We start from the raw sequence: 23,471 nt of genomic DNA, 5'->3' as shown, positions 1-23,471 counted from the left end.
GGTGCTGAGGAACGAGACACCTGGGTGTGACTCCCCGTTCCATCATTTTACCACCCGGGTGACCCCTGACAAAGCAACCAACAATCTCATCCATGAAGTGATAATAGGACCTATTTCATCATTTTCTAAGGATTCAATTCAAGGATACACTTCAAGTGCATCATATAGTCCCTAGTCCCTACTACATGATTTTAAAGAGTCTTGAATATGCTAATATTTATCTTGATTCTCCAAGAGATGGAGTGTCCTCTTTCCAAATTTATTTAAGGTCATACCTGTGGTTTTACAAGCCTATCTTGCAGGCCAGTGGTCCTTGGAATGTATCTGGGCCAAGTCTCACACTAGTCAGTGATGTGTGCCCGGAGTCAGGCTGGAATTACAAACTCAACACCTCTGACTCACAAAACTAACTACGCCCATGAAGTAATGCCAGAGGCAAGAGATGAAAAATTACACTGGAAACACAGTGGGTCAAAATCCTTAAGGACCATCTGGGTCTTATTTCAAATTCTCGTGCTTGGCCTTCTTTTCTGGCTCTACTACTTCCAATCTGCAAAACACTGGATGAATTACTCAACCTCTCTGAACAGCAGTTTCCTGATCTCCAAGATGAAAAAACCTCCTGGTGGTGATGGGGACAAAGATATTGAAGGTTGAACACGTGGCACATTCTAGGTATCTATCTTTCCCCTTTCCCTAGGTCTCAAGAGAAGTGGAAATTCAGTCTGAAGGCAGTCAGCAGGAAGGGTCATCAGACAGACAGTTTCTAGCCCAAGATTCTAAGACCAAAGTCAAAAAGCACCAAAGGAACTCATGTGCGCTTCTTCCAAGGAGGGATGCTGGAATCCGCTGCAAAGCATCCCTTCCTCTTACTCCTTTGAATCAAGGGAACTCAAGGCATTGAATATACAGTATCCAGAGAGAAATTATTGCATATTCCTCAAGCGGAGAGCCAAGTACCCAGAATCGAATCAGGGCAGAATGAAAGAAAACAAATGGCCCAGCACCGGTGATTTTCACGGTCCCATTTAAACTAGTGCAGATCTGTTTTTACAAAGCCAATTCTACCAAACCAACAAGAACTACACGGGCCAGGTCTTCAAGGGCAGTTATCATAGGATAATTCGTTGTCCTGTTCCCAGTTGATCATGAACACTTCCCAAGGATTCCATGATTTCAGGAACTAAACCCTGTCTTCCAAACTAAAAGTTACCCCCAAAGTCAGCCAGAAATGCCTCGGCAGACTGTAAAGTTCCCGAATCAGACTTAAGAAAACGTGGTGACCACGGCCGCCGGAAAATACAAGTTCTTGGAGGTAATCTGTGGGACACGATCTAAGGCAGCTTCAGAAATAAATCCCGCTTGGAAAGCGTAGTGTGTGGGACCCATGGAACTCTCTGCGAGTTCCAGCTCGCTGCCCTCATGCTTCTTTCTTCCTTCGCCAATTTGAAGACCACCATTTGCAAACCACACGTCCTGAACCGGCCACCCCCTCTAGTGACAAAGATGCCAACATGGTAAAGGAGTCCTTTGCACAGCCACCGATGACCTCTAGCGCTAAAGCCCCCATCTCAGCAGGTCCCTCCACATTTGGAACACCTCACTGGCACCCCAACCCCTACAGAGGGGAGCAGCATCTCCAGCGCCTACAAGGGCCAGGTGGGCAGCTTCCAGGACAGAAGTGGGCTGAGAATCAAGTCGTTTCCTTGAATTAAGCAATCCTTCTCTTTTAATTAAAACATAGTACAAGAACTTTTTTTTCTTAAGTCTACATTAAAAAAAAAAAAAAAACCACCAGCAACCAGCGCATGGCCTCACAGTCACAGAGAAACTATCAGGACAGCTAAGGACTGGCAACCTAAAGAAGACAGGTACTATTTTTCCATGAAAAGCCAGAAAGCTGGAATTTTTTAAGCCAAATAACCCAAATTTTAAGTGTCAGCCACTAATTCAGAAGTTTTAAAACATTTTTAGAGGAAGAATACCACAGAGGTCATTGTAACGAGAGGGAAACGAAGCATTTGTGCAAGCCAGCTACAGGCCAGCTGTGTGACGTTTATCGTAGAAGATGAAGTCCATGCTCCAATCCTGCAAGGCCACCTTTCATCGGGAATTAGCCAATGTCACCACTGCGACTCCTTGCAGTTTCTGCCCTGCAGACTACACCCCCCCGCGTAAGAACCTCCTCCTCCCACACACCCCTTACCCCCTGTCTCTGCATCACCACTCTCTTCCTGGGAGGAGACCCTATAGCTCTCAGGAGAGACCATCACTGGCTGGAATAACCTTGCTCTGGTGGTCTCCAGACGACCCGATAATGCTTCAGGTGGTAAACTGCCAATTCTGTCCGACCAGACTAGGATTATTGGCAACCAATTCAGTCAATAAAGGGGGTGGGTCTGAAAGCCCACTAGTTGAGTTCATTTATTTACGTAATTGTAGTTTCAGGTTATTTGAAGTTATTTTTATTTCCAAGGAAGAGTTCTCACAAATGGGCAAATTTTCTTGGCATATGGCTGGCGCTCGATAAGGGATTTGGGACCTGAAATTATAGGGCCTGTATGAATAACACCTGGTCATTTAAGAAGCACTCCCGTACTAAAATTGTCAAGACAGCTATAACTGCTAGCCTCTCCTCGCCCAGAAACACTCCTTTTCCTCGCCCCCAATTTACGAAGTTCCATACACACCAGCCCCAAGTCTAACCCGTGAGCACAGCAGGCTGGCTCTTGCTGCAGAACCACGGTCTCCACTACCTGGGACACTCCTCTTTCTGATTTCCTCATAGTTGGCTCGCTCTTCAGGTTCAGTTTAAGTGTCCCATCCTCACGGAGCCTTCTTTGGCACCCTCTCTTCTCCACTGACCCGTCACTCATCTCTCCTCTATTTTCCTCCTTGACATCTGTCATTAGGTTTCATTTTTGTCCCACTTATGGGACTTGCCCCGCTAGAAGGCAAGCTCCCTGAAGACAAGTCAATTGCCTGCCCTCTTCACTGCAGAATCCGATGTTTCTGCCTACAGATTAACATATAATGCAGATTAGTCATTGAAGAGTGATGAATTCCAATTTGACAAGTAAGAGGAGGTACAGGGAGAGGCCTGATCAAGGGCTCTTGAGTTTTCATGGACAGAGCAGAGACCTGAGCCCATGTCTTCTGACTTCAGGCCCAGCAATGCTGCCATTGCACCACCCCCCTCAATGGACTGACAGTCTGGAGTGCCTTCCACCCAGAACTCAGCAAGCCAGAGAGTTAAATCTTCCAAACGTGACAAGGCTTAGCTAGCTGTCCACACTTCTCTCCACGGAGCCAAATGAATGAATACCTATTACCCAGACGTTCAAGTGTTTCACAACCACTAATTCCAAGGAAAGTCAAAGACGACCGTTTCAATTTTCTAGAATTCCATTGAACTTAAGTGATTTTATGCATAAATATTAATGAAATTGTGACTTTTTACTAAAAAAAAAAAAGTAAAGGTTAATGGCTACATTTGCTGTTTTTCCATTTCTCAGGCACTAGGCAATCCAAAATCTAATATGCATATATACAAGAATGAGCAATTTGCCCAAAACATTATAGTCTATTGCTAGGATGCTTCTGGTCTTCGATTAAGGTCAAAAGTCATCTGAACAGCTTCATTTCCGACAAAGATTTAAATTTAACTTAATTAGTGTGGTCCTGAAAAACCTTATTTCCTTGACATGAGACCCTTCCACTCATTTTCGTTTGTCTGAAAGTTACTACTTGCTAATGCACACTGCAGCCTTGAAACTTTCCCTTGAAGCTGTGTTGACACTCTGCTGGGTGTAAAAATGAAAAAGGATAAACCCAGATTCCAGGTTTCTTGTCTACTGGCATTGGGCAGAATCTTTAGACACATTTTCAGCTTTTAGCTGTTTCCTCCACGAAGCTGCCTCCATTCAGAAGCAAGGGATCCCATTTATCAAAGACTATTTCCCGTTCTTTATTACCCTCTTTAGCTTTTTCAGATTTTTATTCTACTAAAAACTAGAACAAAGTAAACTCAAGGAACTATGCTATGGGACATGAACACAGGGATAAAAATAGACATGCACACGCCCCCCACCCTTCCTGCTTAGCCCAGTAGCCTGAGCTAGAACCACTGGCATCACCCAGACTCCTCTCTGTCTGACCCCCACCATCCTACACTGAACTACACCCAGTTCACTGCACCTTTTAATGATCTCTTAATCAACTTCCTTCCATCTGCAACACCATTATCTGACCTCATCTAGGACCCATTCTCTTGGCTACAACCGGGGCTCTTCACAGCTGCTACTGGCCTTCTGTCTCCAACTTTGCCCCATCCATACCATTCTCCCCTCAGCAGCCAGTGTGATCCTCCAAAAACCTATTCATGCCACAGCTGCCCTTCAGTCACTTCCACGGCTCCCAGTTGCTCTAGGAAAGGCCAAATCCTTTACAGTGCCTACTGAGCCATTCACCATCCTCCCCTTTGCCTGACTCTCCAAGTTGCCTTCTTTCCCCCCTTGCCCCTTCTGCCCTACCTATGCTCCCCCCCATTCCATTCACAATGCATTTCCCCCTCAGTTCTTTGAAGGCATCTGAGCTCTCATCTCTTGCCCCTTCACTCACACCACATCCAGAACCCTCTCGCACTTGTCTTCTGACAGATTTCTAGTTATTCTTTTTTACACTTTTTTTTTTAAGATTTTATTTATTTATTTGACAGAGATAGAGACAGCCAGCAAGAGAGGGAACACAAGCAGGGGGAGTGGGAGAGGAAGAAGCAGGCTCCCAGCAAGGAGCCCGATGTGGGGTTCGATCCCAGGACCCTGGGATCACATCCTGAGCCGAAGGCAGACGCTTAACGACTGAGCCACCCAGGCGCCCCCAGATTTCTAGTTATTCTATTTCGCCCAATAAGCCTAACTCCCAGTGAGCTGACTTCTCAAGCCCTTTCGGAAGAGCAAGGCAAGGTCCCCTGCACTGTGCTCCTGGATTCCTCCCATCGGAGCATTAGCCACCGTTCTGATGCTGAATGATCGTCATCACTGCATGCCATCATGTAGCCTCACACACACTATTTGGTGTGTTTTCATTAACATTTCTTAAATGCTGAAAAGGGGGCCTACAGTCTAAACTGAACATAGTTTTAAATCCAAAGCCTCTACTGGTGGAGACTTGTCTGCAACACTTCAATCCAAAAGCAGCACGGCTAGAGCTGCATTAGGGCAAGATTCCAAGTTGGATGTTGTTCCCTCCCTTCCCAAATGGAAGCCACGCAGTAACCAAAAACATCTATTTTTAAATACACCCTATACTGTATCTCCTTGGAGGAAACTTATACATTCAAGTTTATGTAAAAGGTTCAATTACTGGAATTTTTTTTTTTTTTAAAGATTTATTTTAGAAGGAGAATGCGAGCAAGCAAGTGAGCAAACCTGGGGGGAATGGGTTAGGGAGAGAATCTTAAGCAGACTCCACTCCAAGCACAGAGCCCGACACGGAGCCCAGCATCATGATCCTGAGGTCCCTACCTGAGCCGATGAAACCAAGAGTCCAACACTTAACCAAAAGACACCCAGGTGCCCCTGAAAATGTACTTTCAATTGCCCCAGGAGAATGTTCTCTTGGGCTGGCTTCACCAAACCATGTGACACTCTAAGAATTTCCTCCCCTCACCTCCTACCTTCCATTCTACTCTTCAATTACGTCAAAGTACAAAATAAATGTTGGTTTAGATCATTCGTAATTAAGAACGTAAGCCCGCTTAGAAATTCTCGTATGTATTCTGTTAGGTCAACCCATTATTTTAGACAACAATCTCTTGATGTGAAAACCTAATCACTATTTTGAATGGTGGCAAGGTCCCAATACCTCCCCTTTTCCCTACTGAAGTATCTGGGGAAGAATTAAGTAAACGAAAAGCAGCCATGAGAGGTAGGGAACAACATTTGTTGAGGGCCTTGACAGGAGATGTAGGAGGAACCATTCACTCAGTGCTCCTGTTGGTCCCCTCAAGGATTCCATGACATGCTAATGGATACCGTCACTTTACATGAAAGGACACGGAGGCAAACTAATTCCTAAAGCTCACACATCTGGGAATTGATAGTCCTCCGTTCAATTCCTGGCTGTATCTGGCATCAAAGTGGAAAGAACTCTGGAAATTAAGAGCTATCTTTTGAAATACAAAGTATCATTTTACAACGGAGAGAGGCCTCCTTGGGAAACTAAAAATGTCCTCTTAATCTTCTCCTAGAACTGTTCCACAGAAAGCTTTTTCTTAGGGGCGCCTGGGTGGCACAGCGGTGAAGTGTCTGCCTTCAGCTCAGGGCGTGATCCCGGCGTTCTGGGATCGAGCCCCACGTCAGGCTCCTCCACTATGAGCCTGCTTCCTCCTCTCCCACTCCCCGTGCTTGTGTTCCCTCTCTCGCTGGCTGTCTCTCTCTGTCAAATAAATAAATAAAATTTTTTTTAAAAAAAGAAAGCTTTTTCTTAGACCCCTGGCTTTCAACTTCCTAATGATGCTTAAATTTTTTCTGCAATTTAGGAATAAAATTGAAAAACAGAAGATTTACCATTATATCTTATCGATGTGCATACACTGGCAGAATGTTCAATTAGATTTAATCTATGTTAATTAAGCTTTCCATTTTAGCAAAGCTCTGTATTAACACACATCAAACAGGAAAAATAAACTCTAAATCTGCAATGATATTAAGAGTTCAGTAAGACAGGTTCATCTTTGTTGCTCTTTTCATGTGCTCTATTGGTACCGTAAAACACAAGAACAAAACAGAACCCCCATCAAATTACAAATCTAGAACAACAGCGTGCCCATTACATAAGAGCATACTTCAACTGCTACCTGCAGGTCCGCGTTCAGTCCTCCTTACACTTACGTTTTCCATTTCATTTCATCTACTCATTTAAGATCTTCATGGGAACTCAACTGGCTCAGTTACCCAGGGAGTTTCCACATATTGCTGGGCCAAGAAGTGCACTCCTGGTTTAAAGGCGTCACAACCTCCTCAATGGTCCACCTCTGACTGCTGGATCCCCACCAGGTGAGAGAGATGCCAGCCTTTGGCTAGAAAAGAATTCAGCCACTGAAAGAACCCTTCCACCATTAATTCAATAACAGCCTTGCCTGAGAGTAGCCAGAAGCCTAGTAGAAATTGGAAACGGATTCCCAGAACAGTAAATGTAGTTTTTCTGGCCCATGGCTTTGGAAAAGGCAGTTGGATGATGACTTCCCACGGAGCACACGTTGGCTGGGGAGAGTGTTCAGATCCAATATGCTGTTTCCCCATTGTGCTTCATCAGCAAGGGGGACTTTTGACTGGAAATTGAACTCTACCAGAAGAGTTTGGGTGATAGACATCATTTTCCTTTAACTATTGAACTAAAGAAAGAAAAGGAACCGTATGTTTATCTGGCCTCCCCTCAGCATCCTGTTTTCCCCTCAGTATCAAAATTCCACTTGTTCTATTAGGTACCAAGAACTAGGCGAGGGGTTTTACAAATACCTCTAATCCTCACAAAAATCCCAAGGTATTCTTCATTTCAGTCTCCAGATTCACACACTTTCACCCTTTTCATGGTCTTGTACAAGATGCAATATATCCCAGGCAGTCTCTGTGCCTGGAACAATAGATTCCATGGGAACCTTTGAAACTGGCCATGAAATTTCTAAGCACCCCTAACCAGGGACGGAGAAAATGAATCTTTGATACATACATAGTATGCATGTAATCTGGAATGTAAGAGGACTACGTGTTAAAGAAAAAAGAAAACCCTGTGATACAGTCTCTCACCTAGGGTACTTCCCTAATTTGGGCACAGGCTAAATTGGAAACATCCCACACAATCAAGACCGAGACTGCCTAGCTATTCCAATGCCTATGTTCTCGCATCTTTGGCACATGCTAAACCAAATTACCCAGTCCTGCCCAACGTAACGTGGTACACGTCATGCACAGACCTTTCCAGATATGACCCTTCAACCTACTCTTGGAGAATAGGACAAAATTCTAATCTTAGAAGTTAGGAGTCTACCGCTCTCAGGTCCCACAGTTCAAGTAGAAAATAAATGCACACAGAAACTGAGTAACACAACTGGGAAGTGTTACATATGAAGTTTTATCTGTATCTACATACACATAAGAGCTACCCATCCGTTTAAACGTGCCACCAATATTTAACACGTATAAGGTCAACAGAAAAAGAGTTCAGCAATCTCAAAAATCTATAAATCTCACGACACTTGTTTTTCTTCAATAAAACCAGAAGTCACACATTAAAATTTTCAAAGTGATTAAATACTTAAATATCCCAACTTGGATCAAAGAGGAAGTCAAACTAAAATTAACAACTGCAGAAAAGGACAAAGTACAGAACTACAGCAATGGCAGTGGGCTGCATTTGAAATACAAGAAAATATGAAGCTTTCAGTGCTTTTGCTACATATTGAAAACATCCGAGAAGCTACTAAAAATACACAAAGTGATCAAAAAGAAGGTAAAAAGTAGAAATCAATGAATTTAATATGAAAAAACAGATTTGACCAATAAACCTAAGAACACTTTCATTTAAAAGGCCAATAAATTACACGATCCCATGATAAGCCTGGCCAAGAAGGAAATACATGTATTTCACACTGCAAATTAAAGATATAACCACAAATATAACAACAAAAAATAGAACGTCCAAATCTCTGCCCCCAGAAAACAGAGCTCAATGAAATGATTGACAAAACATAAGTTGGCAAAGAGTTTAAAATTACCTAGAATACCATAAGAGATGGAAAATGAACATTTCAGTAATGAAAGATTTCTCAGCCTCCCCAAAAACAATTATCAGCTCATATAATTTTCAGGCTGATTCTACCAGGAACTTTTATGGAAGAGGTATTACATATATATTTAAAGTCCAGAGAGTAACTCAAAAGCCTTGAATTAAGCTCACACAGAACTTACTATCTCACTTGTTAATGAGTTAATAAGTGTGTAATGAATTTAGTGTCAAGCATTTAGGACAATGCCTTTTATCAGTGCAAAAATACTAGTTACTGCTATTAGTATTGCTATCATTTATTAATGTTGTATTTAGGATTATTGCAACAATATTAGTAAGAATATTTAAGGATTTTCCCCAGGAAGAGTTCAACATTATGGACTCTAATGTGGTTATGTTAATTGCATATTTTCCCCCTTTTATGTTTTATCTCAAAAAGGTACCCAGAAAAGACATTTAATAAAATGTAACCACTTTCTCTTTTTTTTGGTCTTTCAGTATATCAGAAATAAAGCTAAATTTCCTTCACATGAGGACAACACATAAATATATGTAAGAGAGACGGATAGATCAGAAACTACCAGAGATATCAAACAGATTTAGGAACACATTAAAAACTGGATTGTCTGTGGTCTTCCTGTCTTTTGTAAGGACCTTTAATTGGTTTTTTACTCCTCACTACTGTGGAGATTCTAGACAATGGAAGACAAAAACGGAATAGCTGATAAATAGGAGAAACATTTTCAAAATATAAAATTGTATCCTTCAGTCAAGGAGGAACATCAAAAAAAGAATATACAACTCAAATGTCTGGCACACAGTACAAAATCAGCAAATGCTGGTTTGCAAGGGCGGGGTCGGGGGCGCAGGAAGAAGGCTACTCCACATAGCTTTCAGGTCAGGCAGAAGTCAGACACTAAAACCAGACAAAAGGCATCAGCTACAGACTAGTAGCTCTTGGGAATATTGATGTAGGAGTCCTCAATAATATACTATCAAGTCCAGGAATTTATAAAAACGATTATACAACATGACTAAGTGGGATTTATCCCAGAAATGCAAGCTTGGTTAAACATCCAAAATTCAATTAGTATAATACATCACATCAATAACAGAACAGAAACATGATTATCTCCACAGATGCAGAAATAGCACTTGGGGGGGGGGGAGATTCCCTTTCATGATACACACACACACACACACACACACACACACACACACACACTCCACAAACCAGGAATAGAAAGGAATTCCCACCTAGCTAAGAACATCCACTGCACAGCTAACATCACATTCCACAGTGAAAAACGAAGAGCTTTCCTTCTTCGGAGCACGAACAAGACTACCTGTTCTCACCAGTTCTATTCAGCACCGTACTGGAAGTGCTAGCCAGGCCAGTGAGGCAAGAAAATAAGGCAACCAGGTAGAGATCATTTTATCTCTTTCTGTCCTATTTGCAAATAAGATCTTGAACGTATTAAAAGAAATCCACTAAAAAACTAGTCAAATTAATGAGGTCAACAACTCTGCAGGATACGAAGCTCAACATACAAACATCAAGTGCATTTCTATAAAGTAGCAATGAGCAAACAAGAGGAGGTTATGATATTCCCTTTCTGATGCCACTATAATTTTAAAAATAAACAAAAATCATGTAAAACCTGTACTCTCAAACTATAAAACACTGTTTAAAGACCTAAAATAGAAAGAAATTCCATGTCCATGGACAATAATGCCAAGATGGCAACACTCCCTAAAGAAACCTACAGATTCAACATAATCCCTTTGAAAAATCCAGCTGACATCTTTGCAGACATTAAAAAGCTGGTCCTAAAACTCATGGCGAAATTCAAGAGGGCTAGAATATCCAAAACAACCTTGAAAAACAAAGTCAGAGGGCTCCCACTTCAACTTCAAAACTTACTAGAAAACTACAATTATCAAAACAGCACTAGCATAAGGACAAGGCCAATGAATTCAGAGCCCAGAAATAAAATCTTCCCATTTATAGTCAATTGATCTTTGACAAGGGAGCCAAGATAAAGGGACAAGGGATCTTTGACAAGGGACAAAAGGACTCCACAAATGGTGCTGGGGCAACTGGTTATCCATATGCAAAAAGGTAAAGATGAACCACTACACTTCACACCATATAGAAAAAAAAAACTTGGGGCGCCTGGGTGGCACAGCGGTTAAGCGCCTGCCTTCGGCTCAGGGCGTGATCCCGGCGTTATGGGATCGAGCCCCACATCAGGCTCCTCCGCTACGAGCCTGCTTCTTCCTCTCCCACTCCCCCTGCTTGTGTTCCCTCTCTCGCTGGCTATCTATCTCTGTCAAGTAAATAAATAAAATCTTTTAAAAAAAAAAAAAAAAACTTAAATATACCTAAGGCTTAAAAAGCTAAACCTATAAAAGCTTTTTAAAATAAATCCTAGAAGTCTTAATAGCCTCCGATTAAGCAATGATTTCTTAGAACAAAAGCACCAGCATGAAGAAAAAAATAGGCACACTGGACAACTAAATTAAGAAATTGGGCTTTATATGAAGACAATCTGCAAAGTTGAAAAAATACAAATCCTATCCGATACGGACTTGTGTCTATCGAGAACTCTCACAATATCGTAACACAACCCAATTAAAAAGCAGGTCAGTAATGGTATGGGTACTCTGGAAAACATTCTGGCAATTCAACAAACACAAAGCTACAACTCAATATAGCCATTCTACCCCTAGTTATATACCCAAGACAATACAAATATAGGCCCACAGAAATACTTCTACATGAAATTTCATAGCATTATTCCTAACTGCCAAAAACTTGGAAAAAATTCGATGTCCAACTGATAAATAAAACATGGTATGTCCAAACAATGCAATATTCTGTAATTTTTAAAAATGCACCACTGATACACTATTTCCATGAAAGAACCCCATCAACATTCTAAACAAAAGCCAGTCACAAACACCACATATTTTATGATTCCATTTATATGAGATGTCCAAAATAGGCAAATCCATAGAGCCAGGAAATACATGAGCAGTTGCCTAAGGTTGGGGTGCTATGGGGGAGATGGTTGAGGGACACCTTCAGGGCATGGGATTTCTACGGGAGACAACAGAAATTTATCAAGGACTGTGTTGAATGCACAACTCTGAAAATACTAAAAAACAGTGAAATGTAGAAATTTTAAAAATTATCCGGAAACCTAAGTGCCCACCATATCCCAGTTGTGGCAGACACGTTTAATCCATCTGGGTCATGAGTGATACAGCAAGGATCACACAGGAAAGAACCATGAAACGCACTGGGGAGTCTCACCTTCCAGTCAGGCTGTCAGATCCCAGACAGATTCCAATTTCTCTATCTAACCTATCCGGTCCCACAACCCTCCACTACTGAAGCAAAGGCCTCATAATCCTTGGTCATCTTCTACATCTTGCTGGAGGTCCATGACCAATGTCCCCAAGACAACTTGCTGCTCTAGACACTGTTGTACTGAGAATAAATCTGAAAAGTTACTGAAGATACTCTATTACAGATGGGGACACTGCTGGCTTATAATAGCTTAATTCCTAAATATGTACGATCATATATCCCTCTTACATTCCAGGTCTCCTTAACTAGATGAACATCTGCTTAAGTGTGGAAACGAGGTCTTCCAGTGCATGACAGATTCAGGCAATTCTTTATACCAAGCCTTAATCAGACCAAACAAACATGGAGAAAGGCGCACCATAGAACTCCAAGGGGAAGAGAAACTTCCCATTTCCTTATGTTTATTATTTTTGAATCAAGACCTGAGGTTTTCCTATTACCATGAAAAATGCTCAGATGATTCTCCATTCAAGGATCCTCAGGTTCTATTAGAAACCTGTGAGGGAGGAGAAAGTGGCATCAGAGGACTGCGTGGCAACACAAGTTGTTTTTTAAACATTTCCTAAAAGGAATTAGGTTTCTTAAGGAAAAAAAAAAATCCAAACAAGAAAAGAGAAATCCAAGAAGTAGCTTTAAGATTTATGCTTAGACAAGGAGAAGTCCGTATTTAAGGGCAGTCCACTTCCCAGGCCCTATCTTCTTTCACTCTCTCGGCACCCTGCAAAGTAGATGGCCACCTCCCCTCATCACAAGGGAGAGGAGTTCGGAGACTTAACAGTGCCACAGAGCAAGAACTAGAATTCCAGCCTCCATCAGGCCAGCTCTGCAGTCCACGCTCTACCACAACGACTGCCATTCCACTTGCTTCTCACTCACCTTGGGCTCCCCCTCGGCTTTCATGGAGATTAAAGATCCTCTACGTTCTATACTAGGTCACTCGTACGGCCCTCCTACTGAGGCCACCCTCACGCCCACCCCCACCATGTTGCCCAAGCGGGGCAAGCACATGACCCTTCCAGGTCCTTGAAGCTGAGACTGGCTGGACACCTCCACCCTGGAGTACCAAGGATTCCCATGCCTTCTCCGAGTCTACAGAACACTTGGCCTCTAACCTGTCCCGGCTTCCCAACACACGCCGCCTTGCTTTCTCTGGGTGTGTCAACATCCCTACAGAAGGATCAGGGCCCATCACATCCGTTTGAGGCAGAGATCAAACCTCACCATTGAAAAGAGAACTCTGGATCCTCACCTCTGCTAAAAAGGCACAGTCTGTTGTCTGCACCTCTCCACCCCACCCCCAAAACCGCATTTTTCCACATTTCTCTTCTGACTGTCCCCACTGTTCTTCCTGCTTAGTAGGTCAGAAGGACTTCCTGGCCTGCCAGAATTCTGGCCCTTCCACAGCTGCCACTCTGTTGATCTTCCTTAACCACCGACCTAGTGTACTGAATTGCTTTTACATGGTTCTGCTTTTAGATAGGTCCACCTAAATAGGTAAAGGAAGGTTTATCTGAATTCAGGCTCCCCAGAAGCAGACTCTGACATGTGAACTTCAGAGTGATTTCCTAAGGAAGTATGGGGGGCGGGGGAGGGAAGAGAGCAGGGCTTGGAAGACCCAGCCTAATCTCAGGTAGCACTGGAGAATTAATCAAGCTGCAGAGCTGGCTGGCCTTAAGGCCTCCAAGGCAAAAGAACTAGGCTTCTGAACTCCCACATTCTGTCCATCATTGACTACAGGCTGCCTGGGGGATAAGGGAACTCCCAGACACGTCTGTTCTCTGGATAGTGGCTACAGAGGCACCTAGCTCTGTAGTACCACTCCTCCCTGCCCACCCCAGACTCCTCAGCCCTCGGCCCACATACAACGTGCCAACCACTGTCCCCACCCACCTCTCCTTCCCAAAAATCATAGCAAGTGATTTCTGGAATGCCCTCCTTCCCACCCCTTACTCTTTATTCAGCCTGTCAAATGAATACTCACTTTCCTTTAGACCACCACAACCCTTTCTGAAGCCTGCCTTAGCTTACCACGATCCTTCAGAACGCACTATTATTACCTTTATTCCTTAAACATACATTCCTAACATTGCATCTACAATACTTAGTGACATTTGTTCATCTTCCCTACTGCCTTATGAGATCCTTACAACAGAAATTTTTTATAATTCACCTTGTATCCCCAGTGTCCAGCACAGTCCCTGCATAAACACATAATAAATGCCTACTGAAGGGTGTTAAGTCTAACTTGCTTGAGGACCTCAAGCCAATATGACAGAGGATGTGGTTTCATAGGAGCCAAGTCTACCAGAAGACAGAAGATAGGCAAGAAACTCAGGAGTGGTCCTTGAAGAGTCAACAGGAAAGCCACTTTGCCCAAAGTAAGTTCTTAATGCAAAGAAAATGCATCAGTATGTTCAACAGCAACAAGGCCTCAGCTAGCTACACGTTCTCTTAGAGATACAAGCTCTCAATTCCAAGGCATTTTGTAGGGTCCCTTAATTCTAAGTACACTTTCAGAAGTACAGCTTACCTGTGTTCCAGCTCTCGAATAGAGAGGATCACTCCTGAAGTCGATGGCTTTTGCTGCACAGAGGCCAAAAAGGTGAAGTCACTCTTATTCCGGAAGAGCTGGATTAATTTCTCACTCACGTGAGGGGCGGCATGGATCTCCCTTTCTGTATCTAGGAGTCAAGAAGGAAACGCAGGAACAGAAGGGGACAGAGAACGAGGTGGAGGAGGAGAATACAGAAGGAAGGAGAGGGAAAATAAGAAAGAGAAAAGATGCACAGTTAGAAATGTCCAGAGAACCCAGGTTGCCTTTTTCATTCTCCCCCCTGCCCCCACCGACCTTACCAATACTTTGTTTTCAGGCACCACCCACCCCTCCATCCAGCAGCATTCATTCAGCACAAAACCCCGAAATGCCACCTCTGTCACTGTACCACTTGTCACTTTGACAAATTCATAATTGGCCAGCAGTGATTCGCTGACAGAAATTTTGACAGGACACAGAGCAATGTGGCAGACTACAACAGATTAAGTTGCTGTGAAAAAGGTGAGAGACAATCAGATGGATGGATCCTGAATTCAGAGAACCTGTGTTTAAGCAGGACCCAAATTCCCCCTCAGCAGCCTCCAGTTGTACTTTTCGGTTTCTTTCTCTTCGCGATGTGTAGAGGGAAACCTGTCCCTGCTCTGTACCCAGCAAAGATTTACTGATGTTAATAAGGCCAGACAATTCCACTTTTGCTTCAAGAATACAAGGCATGTTCATGATCTCTAAGGGTGCCTGGAATTTCTCTGTAAACATGGAGTGGATGGCTCTACTCATGAAATACTGCAGTGGAGCCAATTCAGCAAGCCCAGAGGCATGTGAGTCCAGCCCATCCTGCTCCTGTCCAGCAGTCTCTTTCTCCGAGTTCTGCATAGTGAGACATTCAGCATTTCATACTCCGACCCTCCCCCCACGCCCCAATCGTGATAAACTACGTGTTCTCATTATTGTATAGTTCACTGCCTCAAATCAGAAACGGACCAACAGAGCAAAATTAAAGAAAATTATCCAGAGGATGACAAATGAATACCAAAGGTCTGTTTGGTTCCTCCTCTCATACCCCGACCCCATCCATCCTCTGTACAACTACTTTGTTTTTGTAGTTGGAGAAATAACCAAGACGTTCAAAAGCTCTGTGGCCCAAGCAATATCACAGACTACGTGGGCCTTGGAGAACCTCATCCTAAAGAGTGGCTTCTAATGCCGGGGCGGGGGGGGGGGATCCTCAAGGTCTTGACCTTGGGCCGCAGTCTTCTCATCTACAAAATGGGGGTTGGGGGTAGGGGAGGAGAGGTGAACTAGGGGATTTCTCAGGGCCTCTCCATCCTTGTGTAATTCTACGAGTTGCTGTTTCAAGTTTGCAGCACAGAAAAGAACATCACAATCTTCCAGCTGTAGAAGTCTAGCCTATGGAAGGCAGGAAGTGAGGCTGGTCCTCTATCTTGGAGGCACCTAACCCAGGCAGGGCACCCTACCCACAGAAAACCCACCTGGGACATTTGCTTTTCTACCCCCCAAAAAAGGCCTTCACTACTGTTAAGTGACAGGCTTTTAGCTTTTGTCAAGGGTGGAGATAAGAGCCACTTAGGGAATGCATCTACACCTTCTACAAAGTCCCAGCCAAAGACTTTGCAGGGTAATATTCAAGATCTATTAAATGTACGAAGTAATAGCTTTGTGAACTAGAGATCTTTAGCAAATGTTGGTTAACATTTTTACTACTGTTGGGAACAAGTCCTAATACATTCCGCCTAGAATTTAGTGCCAGGAGAATGAACACACACACGGCTCTTGAGATTAACCTACATGTTTCCTTTTTCCCCTTTTTAAGGTTTCCTTCTTTATGCATCTATTAGGAATTAACTGACTGGCAATGTTGGCCCAGAGAGCTCAGAGGTTCTGAAGATTGAGCCCAATGCAATGGGGCAATGATCAGTCAGCCATGATATTCATAGCTCTTTCCTCCAGCAGGCATATCAATGATGAGTGTCCTCACCTCTCACACTGTTCTCTTGGAGATCATCCCAGCTCCATGGTCAATGACACTCAAGTGTCTATTTACCACCCCAATATCTCCCTTAAGCAACAGACACATTCAATATCTTTCATATCACCACATGAAGGTCTAATATCCATTTCAGACTGTATATGCCCACCTGTTCTCCTGTTCTCCCCCCACCACCACCCCCAACCCTCTATTTTCTCCTGGAGTTCCCAGTCTTAGTAAATAGAACCAGCCAGTTCAAACCAAAAAGACCAGAACTTGTCCTTGAATCTTCCTTTTCTTCTACCCTCTAGATCCAACCCAAGAGCTGAATCATGAGGACTCCCACATCGGCAATCTGTCCACTTCCCCTCAACTCGACTCGGACTCCTCTCCAAGCCACCACCATCTCTCACTGGGGCATCTCCAACAGCCTCCTGACCGGTCTCCCTGCTCCATATAGCCTTGCCTTCTCCATTCCCCACAGCAACCCAAGAGCTCATTTTAACACCTAAATCAGCATCCTTCCAGTCTCTTGCTAAAAACTCTCCATGGCTTCCTAGTCCTCCCAGAATAAAAATCCAGGTTTTTTTTGGCATTGCCTGCGAGCTCACACACCATCTGACTTGCCTACATCTCCCCTCCAATTTCATATTCTTCTTCCACACCCAAGCCCACTCCTGCCTCAGGATCTTTGTACCACTCCTCCCTTTGCCCACAGAGCTCTTCCCCACTCTTACCATGCCTGGCGCCTTCAGCTCTAACTGCTAATGCAACCTCCCGGTCACTCCCTCCAAAGCAGGCTCTCCATTAATATAACACACACCACTCTGGTTATTTTCTCCGTACCACCTGATCATTGTAATCTTTCTTTGTATTGCTTATGCTCTTGTTTCATGGTTTGTTTTTTTTTCCCTGTATTTCCTTTCTTTCCCCTCTAGACTAGAAGCTCCACAAAGACAGGCAGACTTATTCATTGTTGTATCTACAGCTCTCAGTTCCTGGCATAAAACAGGTATCCAATCAAAACTTAATGAATTTATTTTCTATTTATTTTTATCATGTATAAGCATGCTCAGGGCCAATCCGGCCCCTATTTAGAGGACACCCCACCTAACAGTTTAATCCAATACAACCACACTGCTACTCACCCAACCCCCCCTACAAAACCGAGCATTTCCTCTGCCGGCCTCTCATTTCTCTTTGTAAATGACTGGCACATTGAAATAACGAGACCCCATTAGCAGTCACCGGAGTGAAATGTAAAAAACATATATTTTCATACAGGGAGACTTTATGTCCATTCTCATTTTCAGAAAAGCTCTTTCAAGTAAATGCTTACCATAATTCAGCTGCTAAAAGAACACCAGAAAGTAATTCCACTTCTTACAACACAGAGGCAAGAACACTGGACCAGGTTTTCAAGGGACTGAGGACTACCAAGTTTTATAGATAATTAGCTATGTGACCTTGGTAAGACATTTTACCTCTCTGAGCCTCACACTCCATATCTGAAAATGTAAATGACTGGAGACCATGGAGTTCAAGCTCTTCCTAGGACTTGACAGTTCACTTCTGTTCATCACCTTACCCTGCTCCTAGCCACCCAGCTAGGACAGGACCGAAGGTGTTTTCTACGTATGAAACGCCTAGCTTCTACAGTTCTCTCCTCTGCTGATTTTCCAAATCAACATAAATGTAAAGTTGTCAATTACTGGAACCAGTGATAGGTCACCTACTCTGCAGCAACCTGCTTCCCCCACCCCCGGAGTTAAACGAGCAACCGATGAAATTCAATTAATGAGAATCTATAGACTATCGTACTGCCATATGCAACTATTATAATGTGCTTTCTGTATCATTGGAGAATATTCAATTCTGCTAGAGAGAACAAGAAAAACATGTGGGATGAATCAAGCTCATAGGAGGTGTTAAAGATAGCAAGTTAGAAACCTGTAAAACGTGTTCAACATAGATCAAATAACTGAAACCTAAGTGTGTTGAACACAGATAAAGAGGATTGAATAAGCATGTTACCTATGAATAGAATGGGGTGGGAGAACCAAGTCATAATGTACAAATCACACCACCTTCAAAATGACAGTTATGTCATCTCTAAGTCGGATACCTATCTTTGACACTCATGCCATTCCCATTCTGGCCCCCATGTGTACTCTGCCTGAGAGATGCCAGTCAAACCCATCACTACTCGCCAGACTGACCGGTAGCTGCAGCTGGGACCAAGAGCACTATGCTTTCTCCAAGAGTGGAAACGCACTGGCACCACGCACCTCCCACCTGCTGAACGCCACCTTTTTATAACCACCACTCCAGTCCACGTAACCTCCACATCAGCAAAGTAGCTGATGGGGGCAAAGACTGAACACATGAACAACACAAAACCCAGGAATCCGGTAGGGTGGCCTACCCTTCCGCCAGCCTGGACCTAGCCTACTCCATCTCTTTCCCCTGCTTCCTACTGGACATTTGGGATTTAATAGGCCACATGATGCAAGCATCTGAATTTGGTGGGTAAGGCGGTTTTGTGACCTCCGGGAGCAAAAGACATGGAGTCTACCATTCCATCAGGTCATTGCCCACACAACCACCACCACTTACAGCGAACATTTTACATTAAAGAGTCGTCCTTCCAAACATCCAGAAGTTTTACGTGATCTAGTTAGAAGTGCTAAATCAGCAGCAAGGGTTAAGTGCTTTCTCTTTCCTAGGATGAAATGGCTCTACCTAGTCATTTTTAAAGACTAAAAATGCTAACATGATGATTAAGCATCAGATTTAAAAAAAAAAAAAAGTATCGGGTGAAGGGAGGAGATTGAAGAAATTAAATGAGGATATTCACACACTCTTCTCTGCCTGTTACAGAAGCAGCTTCATTTCCCTTTTGCCTGATGACAGGGTGAGGATGTTCACTGTCAAACATACCTGTGTTTCCTTTGTGCCAGGCACTGTGCTTGCTGGGCACGAGGGAAACCAGGAGAAATACAGTTCCTGCCCTTGAGGACAGCTGCAGAAGCAAGGCTGTCACCTGGGGACAACAGGTAGGGTAGGGCAATGCACAAAGGAGGGGGCCAGTGGAGGCTGGGAAGGACACGGTGGAAGACAGAGCTTTGAGCCAGAGGCAAAAAAGATGAATAAGCATTTACCAGGCAGGAGAGGGGGGGAGAAGAGGGCACTCGTTGCAGGATTGCTATGCGGATGTGAACACCCCATGTGTTTTCCATTATCCTGACATTTTTCCTTCTCTGCAAGCTTCTCTCTCGCTAGAAGTCCAGCAGGACAGAAGCTATTCTACCTAATATCAGAAGAAACTCCCCACAGATCAGCGAGTAGAGGGGGCAAGAATAGCAGCAGCCAGAAACATGACAAAACAAACACCCGGGCAGCCCACCTCAGCCTTGACTGATGGAGAATTTGGGGAACATCTAAGTAATTACAACATGCTTACACAGAGAGCCTCACATATGGCAGAATCCAGATGGAGACACGGCACGTCCTTCTAGCCTAAGTCCCATGGAAGCTCGTGGTAAGATTGGCCCCAGAGGTAAAGCAACACTTGTCAATTTGAAACTTTTCATTACCGAGTACAGAGGAAGTTCCGGCTGTGGGGAGGGGGCATACGCTCCACCGTCAGGTCCAGCCCTTCCTTAAGAAGGTCTAAGGTTATTGATCCAAGCAGCTTTCAAAGAAGTGGAAATCATGAGCAGAAAGTAGTAGGGATGGTAGGAGACTCCTGGTTAACGCGTAAGGGATTTCTACCTTCACTAGCAAATTCACAATGACATCCGTTAAACCTCCATTAGCTCCAGAGGCCAGAATCAGGAGTAAACATGTGTACAGTTTGCTGTGGTGCCAAGTAGAAGGCTGACTGCTCTGCACATACCACTTATAGTAACCTTAGGAGCAGCCACTGTTCTTTTTCCTCCTCTGCAAATGAGAAAACTAAAGCTTACAGAATTTGATTTTCTAAAAGACACTGGGCTAGGAAGCCATGGGGAGATTCCCACGCGGCAGGCTGGTGCTCAGACTACAGTCCTCACCCTACGACAACTACTATTCACCGAGGTGTGTGAGCGCCACGCTTGACTCACAGGGAAAAGGGACAAAGCATCATCATATACCCAGTGCTGGACACTTTGTAGTCACTCAGGCAATATCTATGAGCAATCTATTTGTACAATCCCTGAGCTAAATATCATTATCTACCCCCCCCCCCACTTTTACAAGTGAAGAAACAGATGCACAGTTTTACAGCTTCGCACAGCAAGTGAATGGAGATTTAAAAAAAAAAAAAAAAAAAAAGGTGTCTTGCCCCAGCAGAGTCTGCCATGATACTCCATGGCATTCGCTTGGCACCCTTGCCTACTTGGTCATCCTCTCGCTGCTCCCACCCCTCCTCACTCCTGCACTCCAGCAGCACAAGCCTCCTTTTTCTTCCCAGGGCCATGTCTCTCCACACTTAACATTCTCATGTCTCCCTCTCCGTCTGCTCTTCTTTGGGTACCAGTTTGTTAATTTTTCTCTGACCACCCCAAGCCAGCTCAGATGCCCTATGTGTTCACTTTATTTATCATAACCATCAAGGCTTTGTGTGTAATCATTTTATTGTGTATAATCATTTCATTAATGGCCATCATGCCCACCAGACTGTAAAATCCCACGAGGAATGGTTTATCGATAGATTCTCCACACTCTACAGAATGCCTGGCACATGGTAGATTATTAATGCAACAAATGTGTGAGGCCCTACATTGACTTTAAAATCTGGAGCACAGTATAACAAAGAAGGTTTACCAAAGACACTCAACTATAACCCCAACCTGTTGAGAAAAACTACATTAAAATAATGAGCTGCCTAAGGAATAAGAAAGCTAGCTAAGCATCCCCAACTCCTCCACTGGGGAGCTCAACCTAAGGAATCCTGTGACACATTTTTCATAATTACTATGTAGCTCCATTAAAAGATTCTGGTGCCTCTAATTTCACTTATTAGAAAGGCATGTTAAGGCAGCGAAAGTTCTTATAAACCTTTAAAAATACCAGTAAGGATAATCGAGGCACCCACTTGTCACTAAGAAAGTAGCATAGCAAGATCACTCCTCCTCTGGCACTGTAACCTACCAGTGATCCAATCTCTTCCTTGCTCCACATCCCTCCACCCCCATCTCAGTTGGGCACCTCAGAATAAAGACATGTAAAGCATGAACACCACTTTTACCTGAATCATAGAGCAAGAAAACAAAAGATTGATGAAAAGACGTTAATACGATTAAGACTACCTTGTATAAGGTTCAGGCTTCCATTTATCCCATACTTAAGTTGTAGGGCTGCAACATACAGCATGGTGACTATAATATTGTATTGTATATTTGAAAAGGCTAAGAAGAGATCTTAAAAGTTATTAAAAAATTGTTTAACTATGGCAATGGGTGTTAACTTATTGTCTAATCATTCTGCAATATATACATACATCAGACCATTATGTCGTACACCTGAAACCAGGTTATCAATTACAGCACAACAAACCTAGAGGGGGAAAAAATGACCGCATTGTATACCAGAGAAGTTATCTAACAAGAATAGTTAAATCAGACTATATATACCCAATGGAAAATTACGTAGAACAAGCATAGCAAAAGTATTAGAACATAGGAAATACCTAGGCAATGATACCAAACTTGCACACGTGTACGGCATAGCAAGTATACGTTAAGATTTAGTTTTACTGACACATGGCAGAGACATAGGACTGACCACCGGCCATCAAGAGATCAATAATTGGGAGCTAATGTAAAATTTCTTGCACAGATCTCAATTTTCCAAACTGGAGAATTCTCATTAAAAAAATGTATGCTAAAATGTTAGGACATATAAAAACAGAAGAGAAACAATAAGGGCAAGCTACTAAAGAAAAAAAAAAAAACACCAATCACCTTGCTTTTTATCATATAATTGTGTCTCTTAAATCAGTGAGGATATCAGATGCTCCCTCCAGCCAACCTTAACCAGGTCTGGCTTCCTATGGAATACCATGCCCCTCCTTAATAGAGGGGACCCGTCAGCTCCCAGGATAGCCAGCTGGGGCATTAGAGCATGGACCCATTACAGCTTGAGCCAATGACAGCTCAAGAAGGGGGAGATTTTGGCAGTAACTGAGAGGACTTCTTTGGGTAGCATTTTTAATCCGCACTCTCAAGACTCTGATAAACCCAAAGGCATGCCCACCATACTGTATGAAGCTGCAGGCACCAAAGGGCATCAAGTGGAAGCAAAAACATCGTTCGCAGCACGGGACGCTCTCCAGGGTCTTGTAAAAGACATGAGGGCAGTCCTAGGATCTATCCATCCATCCACTTATTCATTTGTTCACCCACTACCTTTAAAACTTTGAGCACTCCTCTGAACACAAAACTAAGACCTCTTCTAGTCACGAGGGGCTAAGAGTCCAGTATTAAAGACACAAATGTAGCTGAAGGGGAATGGTTTAGTTCAGAGCCGTAACGGGGCATGCTCAGGAGGCATCACAAGGCTGAAATAACCCGGAACAGGACCAAAGCTCCTCCTCAGAGACTTGCTCTCCCCGCTAAGGGGCAGTGGAGGATAGTGGTGAAGCGCTCAGGCTCTGGGGCCCAACTGTTTGGTTCAGATTCCAGCTTTACTACCTATCAGATAGGACCTTGGACAAGTTAACCTCTCTGTGCCTCGGATTTCTCATCTGTAAAACGGGAGTAAGACTGCATCTACTCCATGGG

The 23,471-nt window shown here is 43.5% G+C and overlaps 1 protein-coding gene across 2 annotated transcripts in view; it reads right to left on the bottom strand.

Moving 5' to 3' along the window:
* NELL1 (neural EGFL like 1) overlaps positions 1–23,471 on the bottom strand; it is an 823,559-nt gene that overhangs the window by 732,297 nt on the left and 67,791 nt on the right. For both annotated transcript variants that reach the window (XM_045808610.2, XM_045808609.2), the window contains exon 3: positions 14,694–14,844. In XM_045808610.2, the coding sequence (XP_045664566.2) occupies positions 14,694–14,844 (151 nt within the window). The remainder of the gene's footprint in view (positions 1–14,693; positions 14,845–23,471) is intronic.

The sequence above is a fragment of the Ursus americanus genome, chromosome 24 (genome assembly GCF_024610735.1).
Source record: "Ursus americanus isolate L20-20 chromosome 24, mUrsAme1.1.p, whole genome shotgun sequence".
Taxonomy (NCBI): Eukaryota; Metazoa; Chordata; class Mammalia; order Carnivora; family Ursidae; genus Ursus; species Ursus americanus.
Note: the sequence above shows the minus strand (reverse complement) of the source record. Positions and strands in the feature narration are given on the sequence as shown.